This window comes from Mustela nivalis, assembly GCF_964662115.1.
Source record: "Mustela nivalis genome assembly, chromosome: 18".
NCBI classification, from domain to species: Eukaryota; Metazoa; Chordata; class Mammalia; order Carnivora; family Mustelidae; genus Mustela; species Mustela nivalis.
The window spans coordinates 41,432,841-41,456,525 of NC_139037.1; the positions used below are offsets into that span (position 1 = coordinate 41,432,841).

The window sequence follows — 23,685 nt, forward strand, 5'->3', positions numbered from 1 at the left end:
TCGTTCCTTAGTGAACATCAGAGGATACACACCAGTGAGAAACCCTTTAAACGTAAAAAATGTGGAAAGACCTGTAGATATAGTCAGCCCTTGAAGTACATCCGAGAAATCATATGCATGTAAAACCCTAAGAATTTAAAGAATTTGGAAAGTCCATTATATATGGTTTAAACATTGTTCAGCATCAGAGAATGCATTATGCTAATGAGAAACATGGATGTTAAAATCTTGGTAGGTCTTTAGAAAATATCTCCCATTAGAGAATTCATAATGGAGTTTAGAAAACATAAGAAAGCCTTTATTTGTCATTCTTGTGTATATGATATCTGAATCTGAATACTTTGGATTATGGCCAATTCGGAAAAGGTGGGAAACATCAATACAGCATAGATAGCATGAAATTTTATATGAAATTTCCTGATATGGCTGAATCAACGAGTGAATAAAAAACCTTCCAGTTACTCTTAAGTCACTGCTGAACATGAAATTCATCCTGATTTCTTAAGAACAGTTATCTATATATTGGAAAGCCTGCCACAGCACAGATGTCAATTCTCATCATTGTCATGCCACCACCTTCAAACTGTTTGGCAGTAGGCCCCTTACTTTTATTTCAGGACATTGCTTTAAAATGGTGGTGATTGTAAAAATCTATGCTCATTATTTATTATTAGCATTTTTTTAAAACTGCTAGTGAAATTTTGAATGTAAGACCCTGCAGGAGTCATTAATTTAGAAATGTCCTTATATTTATCCATTGTACAATTTTGGATAACTCTTTCTGGATAAAACTTCATAGAAAAAAAGAAACACGAGAGGATATTCATTTAGAACTCATCCCTTAAGTTGAATCAAACAATTCTTGAAAGATACGCAGGATTTAATGTGTGTGAAGTTGTTGAGAACAACCTATATAATCTACATTCTTTATCCAAAACTCAGCGTAGGTTCAAAATTAATAATGGGACAGAAAAACATCCACTTAGAAATTTCTTTTCTAACTTTTTTTTTCATAGAAATTTCAACATAGAGAAAAGTTGAAAGAATAGCAAAATTGCCACCATCTTTGGTAACATTTTGCCTTATTTATTTTATCTCTATATATTTTTTAAAGATTTTATTTATTTATTTGACAGAGAGAGAGAGATCACAAGTAGGCAGAGAGAGAGAGAGGAGGAAGCAGGCTCTCAGCCGAGCAGAGAGCCTGACTCGGGTCTTGATCCCAGGACCCTGGATAATGACCCAAGCTGAAGGCAAAGGACCCAACCCACCCAGCCACCCAGGTACCCCATCTCTATGTACATGTTTATTTCTACATGTAAGAGGAAGTTGTTGACTTTATTCCTAAATGTTAGCCTTTTACCCTAGAGTCCCACCTTTTTTACATGATTTTTTGGGAAAAGTCCAAGGAAGTTGTATTAGAGAATGCCTCACATTTTTTTGTTTGTTTGTTTCCTCACACTGTCACCTAACTTGTTCCTCTACCCAGATTTTTTTCCAAGTTGGAAGTTACACATTTCGTTGGGTTCTGAAGAACACTTCCAAGATAATTCTGCATTTTTTGTAAACACAACATCGGTGTTTCACATAATTAGTAATACTAAATATTGAAGCTTTGGTAGGGTCGTCACTACTGGAGCTTTCCATTGTATAGCTTCTTTTGCAATTAATCATCTGAATAGTGCTATTTTTAACATCTCAATTTGGGAAGTGATCACGTGTATCCATAAGTTTAGGATTAAAGAGAAAACCAAATGCTATGAAATAACGTTCTACTCAGAGAAGATATCAGAAATTTCGATATGAGGTCAGAACTGTAATTGGAACATTAGTTTTTGAAAAAAATTTTATTTATTTTGAGAGAGAGAGAGCTCACAAGCATGAGTCAGGGGAGGGGCAGAGGGAGAAGCAGATTCTACACTGAGCAGAGAGCCTGATGTGGGGCTTGATCCTAGGACTCTGGGATCGCTGCCTGAGCTGAAGGCAGACACTTAACTAACTGAGCCACCCAGGTGTCTCTGGAACATAAATTTTAAAAATAACAAAGTTGGGATGCCTGGGTGACTCAGTCAGTTAAGTGACTACCGTCAGCTCAGGTCATGATCCCAGGGTTGTGGGATTAAAACCCACATCAGGCTCCTTGCTCAGCAGGGAGCCTGCTTTTCTCTCGGCCTTTGTCTGCCACTCTGCCTGCTTGTGTTCTCTCTCTCTCTCTCTGACAAATAAACAAAATCTTAAAAAAAAATGAATTAACTAAAAGCTTACTGTCACAGTGTATGCAATGAATAAAGCTATTAAGGGACAATCATACACATTTGTTCTAGGACAAAACTCAACAGTATGAGTTTTGAATTCTTGAATTCTCTCTCCCATTGAGTTGCCTTCTGAAAATTAGTAGACTATGTAATATTTATTTCAGAATATTCTTCTATACCATTGTACCATGTGTCTATCATTCTAACAATACCAAAGAGTGTTGATTACTGCACATTTCAAAACTGCTACTGCTTTGTTGAAAGTATTTTTCAATTACATATTTTAAAATCAGCTTGTCAGTTGCTATGGGGGAAAGTGTTTTGGAGGGTTATAATGTGGATTGTATTAAATCTACAGATCAATATGGAGATAACTCACATCTTAACACTGTTGAGTCCACCAATTCATGAACATGTTTCTTTTTATTTAGGTCTTTAATTTCTCTTAGCAATGTTGTGTAATATTCAGTCTTCCTCATATTTTGTTAAACTTATCCTTAAGTATGCCATAATTCTTGAGGTTTTGATAAATGCTGTTGTTGAATAAATATAATATATATTGTTGAGAAGTATTCCTTATGGTTGAACCACAATCCATTTGTCCATTCACCAGATGATACCAGTTTTGGTTGTTTCCAGGTTTTGGCAATCACGAATAAAGGCACTGCTCTCAGTTTTGTGTGGACATTTTTATTTCTTCAGGTAAATACCTAAGAGTGGATGTGGTGTCATATAGTAACTATATGTTTTTAACATCAGGAGAAATTGCCAGACTATTTTCCAAAAGAACTGTACTCATTTACATTCCTAACATCAGTGTGAAAGTTCCAGTTGTTACACTGTTGTCTATACTTGGCATTGTCAATTTGTTTTTGTTTTCAGGTACTCTCATAGGTGTCTGATAGTACCTCACTGTGTTTTTAATTTGCATTTTCCTAGTGGCTAATACGTTCACCACTTTTTCAAGTGATTATTTAACATCTACATATCTTGCGAAGCATTTATGTATTGGGCTATTTGTTCTCATACTGTTGAGTTTTGAGGTTTATTATATATTCTAGATATAAGCTCTTTGTTAGATGTATGATTTATGTTTTGTCCAATACAGTTTGTCTTTTTATTATCTTAACTAGTTTATAAAGCAAAGGTATTTAATTTTTCATGTACTCCCATTTTGTCAGCTTACCTTATATACAGTACTTTTATCTAAGAACTCTGCCTAACCCAAGGTCATGAAGATTTTTTCCTGTATTCCCTTCTCAGAGTTTTTTGTTTAACATTTTGTGTCTATGATTCATTTTGAAATAATTTTTGTGTAATATGTGCAGTTACAGGTTGAAGTTCATTTTTTTGCATTTGAATGTCCAATTGTTCCAACACCACTTGTTGCAAAGGTTATTCTTTCTTTATTGAATTGCCTTTGAACTTTTGTCAAAAATGAATCTTCCACCTCCCAGTAAATATCATCGTGCCTATGACTGGACCAAGAAAGATTAGATGTATCAGAAAAATGTTATGAATAATGATTGAGACCATTCAACAACTTCTGATCCATTTATAGCCATTTCCTTCTTTGATTATATATTTTGGACTCCATGGGCTCCATAGTATTTATGTTGGAGCCCCAGCTTCCATCCGGACCCTCCCCTACCATGATGGCCATTCACATCATCATTTGAGTTTTTATGTCTCCATTTATCTTTTCCATTTTGCTACTATATAGTACTCATTTTGATGGAGTTTGAATGTTTCCTTTCTGAGTAAACTATGCAACATCCAAAAATATGATTATAGATACTGATATTTGGTATTATCCAGATGAAATGATGGTAACCAACACAACTCTACCATAATTAGAAGCACACAGTTTCAAGTCAGCAGTGTTAGTGCCTCATTGTTTCCAATTTTTTTTTCTAAAATTAAGGCATAATTGACATATAATATTAGTTTCAGGTATGTAGCATAATGATTCAACATTTGTATATACACTGTGAAATGGTGTGAAATGAAATAATGTCTAGTTTCCTTCTATCCTCATATAAAGCTACATACAATATTGTATTCATACAATATTGTTGACTGTAGCATTATGCTGTATGTTACATCCCCATAACTTATTTTATGACTAGAAATGTTACATCTTGACCTCCTTCACCCATTTTACCTAACCCCCTCTGGCAACCACAAATTTGTTCTCTGCATCTGTGTTTTGTTTTTCTGTATTACACATATAAGTGAAATCATATGGTATTTGTTTTTTCCTGATTTATATCACAATATAATACCCTCAAGATCTATCCATGTTGTTGTAAATGGCAAGATTTTATTCTTTTTATGGCTGAATAGTATCCCATTGTATATAAATACCACATTTTCATGATCTCTTCATCCATTGATTGTTCCCATAATAATACTGCAATGAACATAGGGGTACATATATCTTTTTGAATTAGTGATTTCATTTTCTTTGGATAAATACCTAGAAGTGGAAATGCTGGATTGTATGGTAGTTATATATTTCATTTTTTTGAGGAAACTCCATACTGTTTTCCATGGTGGCTACACCAATTTATGTTTCACCAACAGTGCACAAAGATTCTCTTTTCTCCACATTCTCATTGAAACTTGTTATTTCTTTCTTTCTTTTTTTTTTTTTTCCTAATAGCGATTCTGACGGGTGTGAGGTGAGATCTCATTGTGGTTTTGATTTGTGTTTTCCTGATGACTGGTAATAAACATCTTTTCATATGCCTGTGGACATATGTCTTCTTTGGACCTGTATGTCTTCTTTGGAAAAATCTTTGTTCAGATCTGCCCATTTTTTAATTGGATTGTTTTTTGCTACCTAGTTGTATGAGTCCTTTATATATTTTGGATATTAACCCCTTATCAATGAGTCATTTGCAAACATCATCTCCCAATCAGTAGGTTGCCTTTTTATATTGTTGATGGTTTCCTTCATTGTGCAGAAACATTTTAATTTATCTAGTCCCATTTGTTTACTTTTGCTTTTGTTGCCATTGTCTCTGGAGTCAGATCCAAAAAATACCGCCAAGAGCAACATCAAGGAACTTGCTGCCTGTTTTCTTCTAGGAGTTTTATAGTTTCTCATCTATTATTCAATACTTTAATCCATTGTGAGTTAAAGTTTGTGAATGGTGTAAGATAGTGGTATAGTTTCATTCTTTTGCATGTGGTTATCTGGTTTTCCCAGCACCATTTATTGAAGAGACTGTCTTTCCCCAATTGTTTACTCTTGGCTCCTTTCTCAGAACTTTGATTGTGTATGCCGGATTTATTTATGGGCTCTCTATGCCATCATGTAGGTTTTTGTATCTGCTTTATGCTAGTATCACAGTTTTGATTACTGTAGTCTTATAATACAGTTTGAAATCAAGAAATATGATGCCTCCAGCTTTTTTCTTTTTTCTCAAGATTGCTTTGGTTATGTAGTACAAATTCTGTGTTTCCATACAAATTTTAGGATTGTTCTATTTCTATGAAAAATGCCATTGGGATTTTGATAGGAATTACACTGAACCCATAGATTGCTTGGGGACAAGCAAATATGGACATTTTAACAATATTATTTCTTCCAATCCAGGAGCATGAAATATCTTTAGATTTATTTGTCTTTGATTTCTTTTATCAATGTCTTTAAAATTTCAATGTAAGGATGTTTCACCTCCTTGATTAAATTTACTGGTTGTTTTATTCTTTTTGATGTAATTATAAATGGGATTGTTTTCTTAATTTTTTTCTGACAGTTTGTTTTTATATAGAAACAACTGTTTTATTTATTTCGTATCCTGCAACTTTACTGAATTTATTAATTCTGATAGGGTTGTTTTGTTTTTTTTTTTTTTTTGAATCTCTAGGGTTTTCTATATATAAAATCTTACTGTCCACAAATAGTGATAGTTCTATTTCTTCCTTTCCAGTTTGGATGTCTTCTATTTCTTTTCTTTACCTCACTGCTCTGGCCAAGACTTGCAATACTATATTGAATAAAAGTGAAGAGAGTGAGCATTCTAGTCTTATTCCTAATCTTGGAGGAAAAGCTTTCAGCTTTTCACTGTTGAGTATGTTTGCTGTGACTTTGCCATAAATGGCCTTTATTATGTTGAGATTGATCACACTATACCCACTTTATTGAAAGTTTTTTTTTAATCATAAATTGATGTTGAATTTTGTCAAATGCTTTTTCTGTAACTATTGAGATGACCATATGATTTCGATTCATTTTGTTAATGTAGTTTATTACATTGATTGATTTATGGCTGTTGAACTTTAATGCCTGGAATAAATCCCACTTAATCACAGTGTATGTTCTTTTTAATGGATTTGGGTTTGGTTGGACTTGGTTGGTTGGATTTGGGTTGCTAATATTTTGCTGAGGATTTGGTATCTATGTCCATTAGGCATATTGGCCTGCAATTCTCTTTTTCTGTGGTATTCTTGTCTGGTTTTGATATCAGGGTAATGTTGGCCTTGTTAAATAAGTTTGGAAGGATTTCCTCTTCTTCTTTTTTAAGAGTCTGAGAAATTTTTCTTTGTCTGAATACCTACTCACATATTCTACCTCCCCAGAAGTAACAATCAATGTGAATTTGGTATGTATCCACTTTATAGAAATTTCACTTACATTTTTTTTATTCTTTGCCTAATCCTTTTATGAGAGCTTAAACTCATAGAAAGCTTCATACTTATTTTTTCTGCAATGTCATACAGATGTAATGGCATGTAAAACCTTTTTGCTTATCTTTTTAAAAGAAGTCTCCTTCTGGGCTCATTTTTATGTGTTCAATGTATTTTAACCCATAATGATCTATATTCTCTTCTATTGCTCAAATTGTAACAGGCCAGAGATGTAGCTCACCTCTCTGTGTCTGGAGAGGACTATATTAGTTTTTAATAACTTTTTATTATTAAAATTTCCAAATATAGTTTCTTTTTTTTAATTAGTTTTTTTTTTTTAAATTAATAGAAACAGACCAGCATACCCAGAATATCTGAAGGTGGGGCTGAGGTAAATACCATTTCCTTGCTTGGGCAGGGCCTTGCATGGTTTGAATCTTGCAAAAGAAGGGACTAATAGGGCAATCTTATCAGCTTGCCCAAATGTGAGACACAAGAGGAAGAAAATCCTTTTACTGTAAATAAAAATGAACTTAAAATGGATCACAGACTGAAATAAAATGTAAAAGTACAAAATATTGAGAAGGAAATAAAAGAGGAAATTGTGGGGCACCTGGGTGGCTCAGTGGGTTAACCCTCTGCCTTCGGCTCAGGTCATGATCCCAGGGTCCTGGGATCAAGCCCCACATTGGTCTCTCTGCTCTGCAGGGAGCCTGCTTCCTCCTCCTCTCTCTCTCTGCCTGCTTCTCTGCCTACTTGTGATCTCCGTCTGTCAAATAAATAAATAAAATCTTAAAAAAAAATAAAGAGGAAATTGTTAGGACTGAAGGGTAAGTGAATAATAAACAAACATTAAATGCACAAAAAATATCAAGAAAAAGATCTGTTTCCACAATTAAGAAAAAACAAAACGGGAAAAGAAGGGGCATTTGGCTGGCTCAAGTCAGTAGAGCATGTGACTCTTGACTCAGGGTTGTGAGTTCAAGCCCCACGCTGGGTCAAGAGTTTACTTTATATAAATCTTAAAGTAAAATGAAACTAGGAAAAGAAAAGCAAAAGAAAACAAAATAAAAGATCTAAGTGGCAATCAGGGAAGTAAACAGACTGAACTATAAGGTTGATAAAACCAAAAGTCTTAAGAAAAATAAAATAGATAAGTCTCTAGCCAAGATTTACCACATTAAAAAAAGAAAATACACACATTATCAATATCAAGAATGAGAAAGGAGACAGCACTACTAGATTATACAAATACTGAAAGGGAATAAGGGAAAATCATGAGCCTATCTATACCAATAAATGAACAACTTAAATGAAATGGATAAATTCCTTTAAAGGCAGAAATAACTGAAGTTTACATAACAAAAAAATAGATAACCTGTGTAGTCCTATATCTATTAAGTTAAATAATAAGTTTATTTACATCTGTTGCATCTCTGTGATGGAAATAGAATAGAATAGAATGGTGTCCACATAGTTTCCAACTTCCCAGTCAGGGACAGCATGTCATACCTTGAAAATGGCCACATGGTAAACACTCTAACTCAGAGCTTGACTTATTGTTTCATTAGCTGTGATGATTTAAGAAAATAGACATGTTAGTAATTCAAATTAAAAGGGTACTATGTCTATAGTTTTCTACTGGGAACAACATAACTTTTTGAGGAAATATTTTCAATATTCAAACTTACTACCTCAAAGTAAATAAGTTACCAATATCATTGATAAATGACTGAAGTTCCAACAAAGTTCTTTGCTGTTTCATTGTATTCTTGTTAATGAAAAGAGGAATATTAACCAACATTTATTTCAACAATAAGCAAAAGATATGAATGCAAAGACATTTTACCAAAGATATGTGGGTGGTAAATAACATTTTAAAAATGCTCAAGGTCATGAGCCATTAGATAAATGCAAGGTAAAGCGACAGTGAGATTCTACCTACCTGTTAAAATGGCAAACATTAAAAACATTGATCATAGCAATTGTTGTCTAGTATATGGAAGAACTGGAATTCATTCACTGCTGGGGGAAAGTAACATGGTATAAGCACTTTAAAACACAGTTTGTCCATTTCTAAAAATTTAAATATTCCTCTGCCTTGTGACAAAGGTACTGTACTCCTAGATATTATCACAAGGGAAACAAAAGCATCAGCCCCTATGAAGACCTGTACATTCACAGTCATAGCTTAATTTTGAATAGCTAAAAACCCATGTCATATAACATATAAAAATGTTAAAAAGTTACAGTGTGTTTGAATAAGGATTCTGCAAAGACAGTAGATAAGAAGCATTAGGAAGTCATCTCCCTACTCTGACAAAAACTGTACTGGCAGAATTGTGTCTATTGTAACTACTTTGGAACTCTGGGGTCCATTCAAAGGCTTACAACTTCCAGAGGAAGGCTTAAGCTGTAGTAAATGACAGTTAATTTGGGTCAGTGTCAGTCCTTAGCACTGTAGCAGCTCCCATCCCTTATCCCCTTGCCCTGTAGCAGGCAGCCATTTGTGTGTCCCTGGAGCATCTTGCATGCAATTTTTGGGAGTCTAGGTATAACCCCACTCTCCAAATGTTGAGGATCTGTGCTCCAACCTGATAGCAGAGATGAAAACACACAGTGGGCAGCCATTTGTGCAACCCTTATCCAATTGCTGCAAGCCCCTCCCTCTCTGGCAGAGTGACTTCCAGGGAATTGAAAGTACCAGCACATTTTTTCCCCTTCATTTTTCCACTCTCTCTTTTTGGGAGCCAAATATTTACGATTAAGACATTCCAAAGAAATCACATATATAGGAGAATTTTGAAAGTCAAGGCACAGGCTCAGAAAAGACCTGAGATATACCACAGGCTGTTCCCCAGCAGAGACAGCTTATAACAGTTAAATTTTAAAAATTAAGTAAAAATGGCAAACTCTGGGGAAAGATTAAGAATCTTATTTCCAGGGCACCTGGGTGGCTTAGTGGGTTAAAGCCTCTGCCTTCAGCTTGGGTCGTGATCTTGGGGTCCTGAGATCAAGCCCCGCATTGGGCTCTCTGCTCAGTGGGGAGCCTGCTTCCTCCTCTCTCCGCCTGCTTTTCTGCCTACTTCTGATCTCTGTCAAATAAATAAATAAGTATTAAAAAAATTTTATTTCCAGAATTAACACATTATTAACTTTAAATTGTCCACTGTTCAAAAAAAAAAAAAAATCACAAGGCATATAAAGAAACAGGAAAGTATGGCCCATTCAGGGGGAAAGAAAATCATCAGAAACTATCTCTTAAGATCTGATGGCAGCTCCATTAGACAAAGACTAAAAAGACTATCTTACAGATGACCAAATAACTAAGGAAGACAAGGAGAAAGGCAAGAGAGTACTGTATGAACAAAATGGAAATATCTCGAGATACAGAAAACATAAAAATAAATTAAAAAAAACCCTCTGGAGCTAAAATTACCATAATTGCAATGAAAAATTTGCTAGAGGGATTCAAAAGCAGATGTGACAATACAGAAGAATCAGTGAACTTCAAGATAGGAAAATTAAAGAAAAAAAGATGAAAGTGAACAGAATATAAGGTACCTCTGGAACACCTTCAAGCGGAACAATATACGTATTGTAGGAGTTCCAGGAGATGAGAGAAAGGAGAGAGATAACTTGAAGAATTAACTTCCGCAATTTGATGAAATACATGAATATAAGCATCCAAGAAGCTCAATGAACCTCAAGAATAAATTCAAAGAAGCCCAAATCAAGACAAATTACAGTCAAAAGACAAAGACAGAAAAATTTGAAAGGCACAGGAGAGAGGACTTGTCACATACAAAGGATATTCAGTAAGATTATCCACAGATTCTTCATCAGAATCCTTAGAAGCCAGAAGGCAGTGGGCTGGTACATTCAAAATATTAAAAGAAAAGAGAAATGGTAACCATGAATCACATATCTGGTAAAATTGTCTTTCAAAAGGAAGGAGAATTAATTCCTAGATAAGCAATATCCAAGGAAGCTTGTTACCACTAGATCTTCCCAGCAGGAAATGCTAAAGGGAGTCCTTCCACTTGAAATCAAAGGGCATTATGAAGGAATAAAGATCACTTGTAAATATAAATACATGGACAATTTACCATTTTAAAAATTCTACATGATTTGGGGCACCTGGGTGGCTCAGGGGGTTAAGGCCTCTGCCTTGGGCTCGGGTCATGATCCCAGGGTCCTGGGATCAAGCCCTGCATCAGGTGCTCTGTTCAGCAGAGAACCTGCTTCCCTTCCTCTCTCTCTGCCTGCCTCTCTGCCTACCTGTGATCTCTGTCAAATAAATAAATAAAATCTTTTTAAAAAATTCTACATGATTTAAAAGTTCATGCAGGAGGCACCTGGGTGGGTCAGCTATTAAGCGGCTGCCTTCAGCTCAGGATCACAATCAGGATCCCAGGATCCCTGCATCGGGATCCCTGCTCAGTTGGAAGCCTGCTTCACCCTCTCCCACTTCCCTCTTTGTGTTCCCTCTCTTGCTGTCTCTCTGTCAAATAAATAAATAAAATCTTTTTTAAAAAGTTCATGCAGCTTGTGCATTTTTAAGAACAATCATTAGCCTATGTTTTGGACATAAAATGTATAGTATCAGTATCAATAACTGAAAGAGTTGGGGATGGAATTACATGGGAGCAGAGTTGTTGTATGGTATTGAAGTTAGGTTGATATAAATTCAACTTAGAGTGTTAATAAATTTTAAAAAATATTTTATTTATTTATTTGACAGAGATCACAATTAGGCAGAGAGGCAGGCAGAGAGAGAAGGGAAGCAGGCTCCCCGCTGAACAGAGAGCTCCATGTGGGGCTCGGTCCCAGAACCCTGGGATCATGACCTGAGCCGAAGGCAGAGGCTTTAACCCACTGACCCACCCATGCACCCCAGAGTGTCAATAATTTTTGAATATTCAAGATAATCTCCACGGTAACCACAAAGAAAAAGGTGATAGAATATACGCAAAAAGAAATGAGAAGGGAATTAAAACACTTCACATTAAAAAAATAAAAAAACAAAAGACAGTAATATAGGAAATGGAGGGCAAAAAAGCCACAGAGAAAACAAATAGCAAAATCACAGAAGTAAATCCCTTGTCGTAATTATGTCAATGTAAATGGATTAAACTCTCCAAGCAAGACACAGACTGACACAATGGATGTTTAAAAAATTATCTAACTAAATAAATAAAATCTTTAAAAAAAAAAAAAAAGACACCTGGGTGGCTCAGTTGGTTGAGCAGCTGCCTGAGGCTCAGTTCATGATCCCAGCGTCCTGGGATCGAGTCCCACATCAGGCTCCTTGCTCGGCCAGGAGCCTGCTTCTCCCTCTGCTTCTGCTGACACTCTGTCTGCCTGTGCTCGCTTGCGCGCGCTCTCTCTCTCCCTCTCTTTCTCTGGCAAATAAATAAATAAAATCTTTAAAAAAAAATTATCTAACTATATACTGTCTACAGAGACTAACTTTACAGCCAAAGACACAAGTAGGTGGAAAGTGAAAGGATGGAAAAACATTCCATACAAGTAAGTATACAATATAAATTTGGACATATTTCTATCATAATAAAAGGTTTTATATGGCAAAAGGTATAATAATGATAAACATTTATGGAACTATTAATATAGACCAAGAAAATATATAACTCAAAAACTGATAAGAAAAAAACAGTTTTACAGTAGTTGGGAGACTTCAATAGCCTGCTCTCAATAATGGAAACAAGTCATTAAGGAAATAAAAGTCTTGAACACCACAATAAACCAATCAGATCTAACAGAAATGTATACAATACTCTAGCCACCATCAAGAGAAAACATTGTTCTCAAGTACATATGGGACATTTCCATGATAGACCACATTAGGTCACAAATTAAAGCTAAATAGGTTTCAATAGATACTATACAAACTATTTAATCTCAAAAGGATGAAGTTAGAAACCGACAAAAGGCAAATTGGAAAATTCACATATCTGTGGAAATTAAATAATGCATGCTTAAACAATCAATGGAACAAAGGAGAAATCACATGGAATATTAGAAAACACCCAAGATGAAAGAAAACAAAAACACAGGGCACCTGGGTGGTTCAGTCGTTTAAGTGTCCAACTGTTGATCTGGGCTCAGGTCACGATCTCAGGATTGTGAGATCAAGCCCCAGGTCAAGCTTTACGCTCCAAGCACAGTCTGCTTAAGATTCTTTTCCTCTCTTTCTCCCCTCCACCTCCTGCCCATATGGGCACGTGCACAGGAAGGGAGGAAGGGAGAGAGGGAAGGAAGAAGGCTTATACTTAAAAAGATCTCAAATCAACAACCTTACTTTGCAACTTAAAGAGCTAGAAAAAGAACTAAACCAAGAGTAGACAAAGTTAAGAAATAATAAAGATGAGAGATTTTTAAAAATAGAGAATAGAAAAACAATAGAGAAAAACAAACAAATCCAAAAGACAGTTCTTCATGAAGTTAACAAAATTGACCAATCTTTAGCTAGAGTGACTAAAAGAAGAGAGAAGACTCAAATTACTAGAATCAGAAATACAAGTGGAGACATTACTACCAATTCTATAGAAATAAAAAGATTATGAGAGTACGTTGAACAATTGTACACACACACACAAAAAAAATGGAACCTAGATGAAATAGATAATCCTTAGAAACACAAATCCTATCAAGACTAAACCATGAAGAGAATAACTGAATAAACTTATAATTAGTGGGGCACCTGGGAGGCTCAGTGGGTTGGGATGCTGCCTTCGGCTTGGGTAGTGGTCTTGGGGTCCTGGGATTGAGCCCCACGTCATATTTGTACACCCATGTTCACAGCTGCATGGTTCACAACAGCTAAAAGGTGGAAGTAAACCAAATAACCATCAACAGATGAGTGAATAAGCAAAAATATGGCACAGAAATACAATGGCATATTATTCAGCCTTAAAAAGAAATTCTGACACATGGCATAAAACACGGATGAACCTTGAGGACATTATGCTAAGTGAAATAAACCAGCCACAAAAAGACAAATACTAGATGACTCTCTTCATAGGAGGTACCTGGGGTAATCAAGTTCAGAGAGACAGAGAGTAGAACGGCAGTTTCCAGGGGCTTGGCAGCAGGGAGAGACTTTGGAGTTATTGTTTAATGGCTACAGACTTTTGGTTTTGCAAGATGAAAAGAGCTCGGGATGTGAATGGTGGTGATGGCTGTACAATATGAATGTACTTAATACTCCTGAACTAGGCACTTAGAGATGGTCTGGATGGTAAATTTTATGTTATGTGTATTTTCCCAGAAATGTTTTAATTTAAAAAATAAAGCATAAAAAATTTTGATGAATTCACTCTAAAGCACTATGCAATAGCAAGAAGAATGACCCGTTCACACATACAGCATGGATAATTCTCCAGATGATTATGTTGTGAAAGAAAATAGACCAAAAATAAGGTATAAATACTTTATGATTCCAGATGTATAAAATTCTAAGAAAGGCAAACAAATCTGTAGTTAAAAAAAAAAAAAAAAAAAGAAAGAAAAGGAAATCAATGGTTTACTGGGAAGGCAAGGAGGAATAGTAAAAGCCATGAGGTAGCTTTGTGGGTGACGGATAGGTCCATTGTCATGGTTCTGGTGTTGGTTCCCTGAGTGCAAACATACTGAAAAACTTCTTAAACTGTGCACATCAAATACGTATGACTGTTGAATGACAACTGTATCTCAACAAAGCATTTAAAGAAATTGTTGCACATAAAAATCTCATCTCCCATTCATGTCAGAAAATTAGAGGATTTGGCAATCCTACATTGACTCTTTCTCTCTCATGCCTTGGCAGGAAAAATGGCTATGTTACAAATGCTACACCCCTGGAGTACAGATCTGCCTTCTCTCAGTCCCATTCTCCCGCCAAAGCAGCAACAGCACTGGCACGAAAAGTGCAGGGAGCCTTATTACCCACAAAACCTTTAGATATGTGCTCTGTCAGTGACCTAAGTCATAGAACAGAGGTCTGGAGGTCTTGAGAATTTTTGCAAAGCCTGAATACTACACAGTCACATTCAAAGGAACATTTGTGGATGTACTTTTAGAACAGGTACATTCCCTCTAGCTTGCTACAGACTCGCCTATTCTAGTCTCACACCCAGTGTTTCCATACCAATTATGGTCTCAATTGGGCCAGTAAACCTAACAGGACACCTGAATACCAGATGGTAAACTTCAAGGCAAATGGCTCCTTGGCAGGTGTCAGGTAAACAGTGTTTACTTAACAGTGCTAGGGAACGTGAGGCATCCTGTGGAAACATGGGGCCCTATTCATGCCGCTCCCAGATGCAGAGGAGGTTGTCACAACTGCCCCATCCTCAGGGTCATCTCTGGCTCACAAAAATACCCACCACTCAGATCCCAACATCAGGCCCACAAAATCCTACCATCATTCCCAGGAGACCTGGAGTAGCAACACAAAGGAGGCCAAATCTGAAACGAGAGCTATTTTCTTTCCACCATCCTGCTCTTCCTCTGAGGCAATACATTTAGAAACCCTTTTCGATTGGTAGACCTCAACTGTGTTCTCAACCCACTTCCCAATGATCAAAACACATCAGATTAAAGGTGGCTTGATCATTAAGGCAATGTAAAGTAGGTGCTTGTTGGGATGGGTAATGTGGAGTCTGGATAAATCCATTATGAGCATCATATGAGATCAGCCATGTCTTTGAAAGAAGGGAAACCTTCTCTGCAAGCTGCCAGCAGAACCCAGCTCAGGTCTTCACAGTCAAAGATGGGTCATGTCCATAGCTACGCTGGTCACAGAGGGAAGGAATGACATCTTCCTTGGCCTCAGGCTACTCAGGATTCCCACTCAGAAAAGGAAGAGGTCCAAACACAGGGACTGGCTGACACATATTCTTGGGAGACCTGCCAGAGCTGTATGGCTTCTACCTCAAACACTCGCAGTGGCAAGGCTCTGGTAGAGTCCATGGTGAGAAAAATGCTACTTTGTTCCAGAAAGCTTCCAGCAAAACTAGCATTCATAGGGACTCTGCCCATTGTGGACATTGGGATGAAAAAGGTTCACCCTCTGGCTGATGGCCCCCTCATCAAGACTGTTCTCAGAGCTTATCACCTGTGCACATCGTTGTGCTGGGGGAGGGTGCACATTCTCCGCACTCTTTTCTCTTGTGTGAATTTTCTGGTGCCGGACAAGGGTAGCCCTCTTGCTGAAGGTTTTCCCACACTCGAGGCACTCATAAGGCCGCTCACCGGTGTGAAGTCTCCGATGGCTATGGAGGCTGGAGCTGTGCTTAAAGAATTTCCCACATTCAGGGCACTGATAAGGCCGTTCCCCAGTGTGAAGTCTCCGATGGCTATGGAGGCTGGAGCTCTGGCTAAACAATTTTCCACATTCGCTGCACTCATAAGGCCGCTCCCCAGTGTGGACTCTCTGATGCTTCATGAGGTCAGAGCTCCAGATGAAGGATCTCCCACATTCGCTGCACCCGTAAGGCCGTTCACCAGTGTGGATGATCTGATGTTGGAGGAGACTGGAGATGCGGCTGAAGAATTTCCCACATTCATTGCACTTATAAGGTCTTTCTCCAGTGTGAACCCTCCAGTGCTTAATGAGGCTGGAGTTGCAGTTGAAAGACTTCCCACACTCTCTGCACTCATGAGCGCTTCTGCCCGTATGGACCCGCTTATGATGAATGAGATTGGAGTGCTGGCTGAAGGCCTTCCCACACTCACGGCACTCATAAGGCTTCTCTCCAGTGTGCACCCTCTTATGCTGAATGAGGTTGGAGCTTTGGCTAAAGAATTTCCCACATTCACTGCACACATAAGGGCTTTCCCCAGTGTGAACTCTCTGATGTCTCATGAGACTAGAGTGTCGGCTGAAGAACTTCCCACATTCGGAGCACTCATAAGGCTTTCCTCTATTGTGATCTCTCTGGTGCTGAGAGAGACCGGAGGCGTGGCTAAAGAATATCCCACATTTGTTGCACTCAAAAGGCCTTTCCCCAGTGTGGGTTCTCTGGTGCCGAACAGGTGCGGGCTTGTCAGGGAAAGCGTTCCCAAATTCACTGCACTTGTTGTGACATTGCGGGCCAGTGCTCTGGGGAGGCTCCTCCACTCTGTGAACGACCTGGCGCTGGAGAAAGCCGGATGTGGCCTTACCGCCCGCGAAGTCCTTCCCATCCGCCCTGACTGTGAGAGGCTCCTTTGATGTGTCATCTCTGCAGGTCTTCACAAGGGAGGCCCTGTCCTCATCCCTTCTGCCAGGCTTGTCTATGTTCTGCTGCTGCTGAAGGTTTGTACTGGACTCTGACCCTCTCCCAGTAGCCTCACATGCATCTGGTTTCTGCCTGGGATGTGTTGCCAGGTGTTCAATCAGGTGTGTAACGTCTTTCATGGGCAGGCCACGTGCATCACGGGAGTAGTTTTTCTGGTTGCACAGAGCCTCCTTGAGCTTCCTGTCCTGTGACACTCCTTCTGCAGACACACTACGCTCACCCTCCGCTCCACAGCCAAAACCTGAAAGCAGAGAAATGCTGGTGAAGCTCCCAGGATCCCTGAGGGAAAGAAGCAGCCCGTGACAAATCATGCCTGACCCTGCCATGAGTCCTTGGGACTGCTGGCAGGAGGAGGACCCTGACGTCGGGGTAAGGAATGGTCTGCCGCAGTACCGTGCCTGGCAGGGTCACGAGCCAGGGGAGGCCTTGCCAGGCCTAAGGACACAAGGATGGGGCTCAGTCTTGGGCGGGAAAGTGGGGTCTCCAACTCCCTCCTCTCTAAAGGCTTTGTTAGCCTTGGCCGCTGCTAACACACGAGCCCCCTGCAGAACGGTGTGTCCAGGCCCAGGAAAGTCTGACTGCTACTGAGCAGCTCATGTTTACGGACCAGGAAAGGGAATACGCACCTATCGTGACATAGTGAGTGTAGGTCCACACTGGAGACAGTCTCAGAGGGAGCTGTGTAAAGAGTGAGCCGGGGGACGCAAGTCAGAGCAGAAACAAGTGGGCTGTGCGTCAAGAGCAGGAAAGGAAAGGTAGAAGAGAGATGTGGACAATGACTTCAGTACCAAAACAATGATGAATGCGAGGAAACACTGCAGGTGAGATTTGAAGACAGCAGTGACATCACCTGCCCCCGCATCCCCCACTCACCAGAGACAAGTCCACTGTACGCCCCTCTTGCCATGACTGACGTCATATCCACCCTGTCAGGCACCCACGGCTCTGCCCCCATCTGCGGCTGGGCAACTACGTGAGACCTGAAAGACGTCAGACCTGAAGAAAGACAGGGCAGGTAAGTGGCCAGCACCTGGCCAGGTGACCCACCTGATGACAGACCACAGGAAAGAAAGTAAAGAGTACAACAGGAACACACAAGAGGTACGGCAAGAACATCCCAGTGGTCATGGCAAGCGGGAACCGCATCAGCGTAGAGGCGGTCAGGCCCCAGGAAACGTTAGCTAAAGGACGAGCTCACCCAGGCAGGGAGTGGCCGAGCCCGCCGGGATCCACTGGGCCACCCGCAGGACTCCTCATTCCCGGCCCCACCCCACAATGCTTTGCGGCAGCAGGTACTGGCGCAGTTCCCGGAGGAGCTGGGACACTGCGCTCCGCCTGGGACCGGAACGTGCAGCGCATATCTTGGGAGAGTGGGGAAAGAAGCGGTGCCAGTAGGGCTGGTGAAGTGAAAGAAAAGGGGAAAAGTGGAAATGAGCTCAGGCACCCAGTGGGGGTGAAGGCCTTACCCAGCGAGGCTATTAGAGCAAAGTTCTCCAGCATCACATCGCAGTACAGAAGCCTCTGAGCCTCATCAAGGAGCCCCCACTCCTCCTGGGAGAAGTCAATGGTCACGTCCTCAAAGGTCACACAGCCCTGCCATAACGGGGACAGTTCATTCCAGGATCAGCTTCTCTCCTCAGGCACTCCCGTCTGTCCCCTGTTCCCCTTCCTCCCCAGCTTCCCAACTCACAGGAGATCCCAGGCCCTGGCTCCACCGCTGTTTGCTCTTTTCTATGCCTCACCTGACCTCTCTGTCAGTCCACAGCATCAACGGGCAGGGAGGCAGACAGACACCAGGGCCCAACGTCCTCCTCTGTGGGCCCCTCCCAAGTCACCAACATTATCTTTCCCATATACAAACATGGACTCAATCTCCTCCCTTAGCGGCCGGGACCAAGGCCCTGGGGCCAACAGCTCACACTCACTCCTTATATGCGTGTCACTTCTTGTACTGCACCTTCCTCAGACTCTGGACATCATCATTGCATCCCCATTGTCACTGTACCCTCTCCCCATCCCAGCCCACATCACAGCCTCGCTATAGACCCTCACATGTCATCACTCTGCACTCGAGAACCAGAACATTCTTAGCAAACACAACCATGATCCCATCCAGACCCTTGGATGGCTCCCACTGCCAAGAGCAACACCTGCCCATGATTTGAAGGGCTCCTCGCCCAGCATTTTCCTAGCTTTAGCCTGAGCCACGCAGAGCCACACAGACATCAGATACCCTCGGGACTCTTCCTCTTCTATGCTGCACATGGGTTCTCCGATCCTCACCCTCAGGGTCACCCACTCCCAGCTGACCCCATTTGCCACTGAGTTAATCTCCCCACCCAAATGAAAACCCCTGGGCCCCATCAAGGGGCACCACAGGACCTGCTGAGAATGCAAAGTGGTGAACAAGCACCAGCGTAGGGTTCGCTGTAATACTACCTTCATTACTACTAAGCCTACCCATCCCTCCCATAGCTACACCACCTGCCAGACCCCTTTGCCTGCCCCCCTCACCCGGACAACTACTCCTCCATGTCTGTCTCCATGACGCCCAACAAACCAACCACGGTGTCCCAGTGAGAGACCCCGTTCTCCGATCAGAGGCCCCGCCTTCCTCTTTCCCTCTAACACCACTGTCACCATGACCTGAAAGTTCACCCTCTAGAACTGGACACACAACCGCACTCTTGTCCATGTACCAGATACCACATTTTAGATATTTTAACTGTGGAAAGACTAACCAAGTAAGAAGAGCAAAGGTTATTGATACTGAGCTTGCGACAGGAAGGGAGAGAGTCCCTGTCACTCATGTTTTGGCAGACTCAAAGGCAGGCAGAGGAGTGGGAAAGCTTTTAGTGGGAAAGGGAAGGCTTCAGATGTGCCCTGACTGGGGGCCTGCTGGCCAGGAGAGGCTGTAAGCAGGCTAGCTAGATTCGGGGCATCCTACGTGACTGGTTAGGCGTGCGTGTTTGGTTTTCTCTCCTTGGTCCCAGACTAGAAGTAGGAACAAAAGTTAGAGAAGCTGGCAGTTATTAATCCAGCCCTAGTCGTGTGGGGTGGATTGTTACAGAAGGTACTGTTTCTGGATTGTCACTAGAGATAGCAATCTGGCTTCCTGAGAGTGTAATTTAAGCGGGCTAGAGTCCTGGGTTCTTTGTTGTAGATAAAGAGGTTGGTTTCCTAGGCAAGTCCCTGCAGGTTGTGGGTTAAGAATTCTATTTTTATATATGGTCTGGCCTTTGTCCCTTTGTGTTCTAGGCCTCTCCTGACCTGACCTATACCACCCTCACACACCAGATCCGGTGTCTAGCTGCCCGCTCGACTCCATTCAGGGGTCTCTGGGACATCAGAGCTCAGCAGGGCCAAAACCTCACTTCTGTTCTTATATTGAAAATTCCTTCTAGAACCAACTTCCCCATCTCAGTTGATGGCGCATCCATCCTTCCAGCTGCTGCAGCCAAAAACCATCCCTTCTCTTTTTCACTTTCCACCTCGGAAAATCTGGTCGGCCTGACTTAAAAGAGGCATCCACAATCCAATCACTTCTGCCTCCAGCCACCTGCACTACTCAACTGAACTACTCCAATAACGCGTTCCCTGCCCTCCTTGTCTCCACCCTATCCCCAAGTCCTTTTTCCACTCTGCGTCCACAGGGAGCCCGTCAAGACCCAAGTCAGATCATCTCCCTCTTCTACTCGAAACCGCCTATGGCTCCCAACACCCTCAGAACTGCTCTTCAGCCCGCCTTTCGGGGCCTCACCGTCTCCCACCTGCTCTCCAAACACTCAGCTCAATCTCTCCGCCAAGCGTGTGCGCACGCCGGTGCCTGTGTCTAGATTTCGGATATGCGAAGCGCTCTGGAGGTACCACCTCCGGCCTGGATCCAGCACCCCAGGCTGGGCGTACCTCCCCTCTAGCTTCCCCAGACTCAAAAGCCGAGGAGAAATGGGAGAGGAGAGAGACAGACAAGGCCACCTCCGCGGGTCCGCGCCGGGCACAAGGGCGTGGGGGTCGCGGCGGCTACCTGTGCACTCACCTGTGCCGGGGCCCTGAGCGCCGTCGCCACCACCATCGCTGCCCCGGCTCGCAGCGGAGCCGCCGGAGACGGATCAGCGCCCAATGCCGCCATCCGTGCCGGGGCTCGCAGCGGAGTCGGCGGGTACCGAACAGCTTCGCCTGACCCCGGGGCACGGCGGGCCTGGGGCTCCCGGCTGATCCCGGCGTGCGGGAAGCGAGGCGCGGGCGGACCCGGCGGACCTGCGTCTCCGGGGCGCCGGGCGGAGCAGGGGCCCATCCCCCGATCTCGGCCCCCTAGCTCCGAAACGGGCGGGAGACCGGGGCGCGCGACCCGCTGCACGGGCCGGGCTGGCTGGCCTGGAACGCAGGAAGTCCCGGCCCGGAGCAGCCCTGCGATCCCGGGCTGTCATTGGCCGGGCGCCCGGGGCGGATTCCAGGTTCAGTCTCCTCGGATCGCGTTTCCGGTCCCGCCCCCCTGCCGCGCTGGTGTGCGTTGCCAGGTGGGGTACTGGGTGGGGCGGTGCTTATTGTGGAGGTGCTTGGGGCGGTTCTGGGAGGCGGTGCTGGGTGTCGGTTTTGGGAAGTTGCCGGGTGGCGGTGCCGTAGTGGGGGAGGTGCTCAGTGAGCGGCTCTGAGGGGGCATCGGGGCTAAGTAGTTGTGCTGGGAACGGGGGCGATGCTGGGAGGGCGGTGTGAGGGGACAGTTCTAGGAGGTGGTGGTGGGACGGCGGCGCTGGGTAGTGATGCGTCTGGGGGACGGTCCTCGGCGGGGGCGCTGGATGGTGGTGCGGGCGGGATGACAGGAGGTGGTTGCCAGAACGCGGAGCTGGGAGGGTGGTGCGAAGGGGCGGTGCTGGGTTGTGGTGCGGGAGGTGGGGAGCGGTGGAGTGGAGCGGTTTTGTCGGGAACGGTGCGAGTGGGCGGTGCTTGGGAAGCCGCGCCCCCTCGGGGCGGTGTTAGGTGGGAGAGGTCAGCGCGGAGGGGCGGGGCGTGCTCAGGTTTCCTGCTTCGCGCTGTTTCCTGCTGGTTTTCTGGTATTGGGGGGTCCCGCAGCTTTATCTTCTTCACTGGCCTGCCCCAGACTGCTCTGTCTGGAGCCAAGTCCCAGTCGCCCTTAGGGGACTCTCACGGGAGACCAATTTGTGCGTGGGTGCAGGTGAGTCCTGCACCTTTTGATGGGGTCCGTGATCAAAGGAGCGACACCGATGCAAAGCGAAGGTGAAGCAAAGCTTTGTTTCCCGCCAGCAAGGAGAATGAAACCGACTGGCTCCGGTGTCTCTTATAGAGAGAGCGACCACCCGCCGGCTCACAGACTAGCTTTTATAGAGCAAAAGCCATGTAGTTGAGCCTGGCCAATGCGATTGTAACACACACAGAGGAAGTTGCATAGTCATGTTAGGTCACATGCAGGTGGGCAATTAAATTACAATTTACCCTGTAGTAGCTGTTTGAAGGAACCTATCACTCTGGTCAGAATTGGGCCCCAAGTTTGGCGCCCAAAAGGCAGGGTTTACATTCTTTGGTGGTTAGGGAGATAGTCTGTGCGCTTTATGGATTGGATGTCTCCCCCTGGCGTGACTCGTCCTTGTATTCTGGGCTCTGTTATCTTGCCCTGACCTGACCCGACCTTGTGTTTGGGCTCTGTTATCAGGTACTGGTCGACCATATTTTGCTGATTTCCCAGACTTGCTTCTAAGTAAGTTCCTGGGGGGGGGGGGGGGGGTAGACAAGGTCAGTGTAAGTTTTACTGCACAAACAACAAAATGGCTGTTTCACTGACGTGGAGTCGGTCTGGCTAAGTAGGCCCTTACACATTCAGACTTTCTGGAGGACCCAGGTTCACACTGACTAATGAAAAATCAACACCTGATCTGCGGGGTCTGTGTACTCATAGTGAACGTAGCTCTAATTCAGTGCTCCTCCAACCAGCAGCAGCACCATTTGTTAAAAATGCAAGGTCTACAACGGAAACCTAGGGACTCGGAAATTCTGCAGGTGGGGCCCAGTCTTGCGTTGGTGTGTGCGTGTGTTTTTGTGTCTGTCTCTTGGTACGTAACAGGGCCCACAGGTGTTTATTGCTACGTAGGTAAGAGCCAGCAGCAGCAGCAAAAGCGTTGTCATCCCAAGTCCCACTGTGGGAGGGCGAATCAGAGACAGCTCTCTACAGGTTAACTGGGATATTTGTCAAAATAATGACTCTCTAATTCAGCAAAAAATGGCATGGGTGATAGTGATAATGTTTACATGAAAGCACCCTTTTTACCATTTGGCTATTTTATTATTTAAAATACATCAGAAAGAAATACATCATGCAGGAGAGTTTCACAAACAAGAGGTAGGCCTATTGTGTAAGGGACGGCTTCTTACAGGCCACATGATTCAACGCTGGAGAACATCAGGGTTAGAGATGTTTGCACCTCAGGCTTGAGTGGACATCATGGAAATGACATGGTGTCAAGTTCATTACACAGGGTGTCATGTCATCACTCATG

The 23,685-nt window shown here is 42.7% G+C and overlaps 1 protein-coding gene across 2 annotated transcripts; it reads right to left on the bottom strand.

Moving 5' to 3' along the window:
* Positions 1-8,282: 8,282 nt before the first annotated feature.
* On the bottom strand, positions 8,283-21,671 carry LOC309852303 (uncharacterized protein). Of its 2 annotated transcripts, XR_014305163.1 has the most exons (5): positions 21,213-21,671; positions 18,643-18,769; positions 18,050-18,172; positions 15,317-17,417; positions 8,283-9,988 (listed from the first exon to the last, which is right to left on the bottom strand). XR_014305163.1 is itself a non-coding variant. In XM_082708622.1 (4 exons), exons 1-4 carry the CDS (start codon positions 21,468-21,470, stop codon positions 15,910-15,912), a joined length of 2,016 nt encoding a protein of 671 aa, XP_082564748.1. In that variant the 5' UTR covers positions 21,471-21,671; the 3' UTR covers positions 8,283-15,909. The 2 variants fall into 2 exon arrangements, 1 of the variants encoding a protein (XP_082564748.1); XM_082708622.1 differs by having other exon boundaries at positions 8,283-17,417.
* Between the last annotated feature and the right edge of the window lie 2,014 nt (positions 21,672-23,685).

Bases quoted from the DNA above. Each gene is read 5' to 3' on its own strand.
- LOC309852303 (XM_082708622.1), bottom strand. From the start codon at position 21,470: ATGGGCCCCTGCTCCGCCCGGCGCCCCGGAGACGCAGGTCCGCCGGGT. The intron at 18,770-21,212 runs GTGAGTGCACAG...CCGTTATGGCAG, and splicing joins CGCTCAGGGCCCCGGCACAG to GGCTGTGTGACCTTTGAGGA. The intron at 17,418-18,049 runs GTGAGTGGGGGA...CTCTGCTTTCAG, and splicing joins GTACAGTGGACTTGTCTCTG to GTTTTGGCTGTGGAGCGGAG.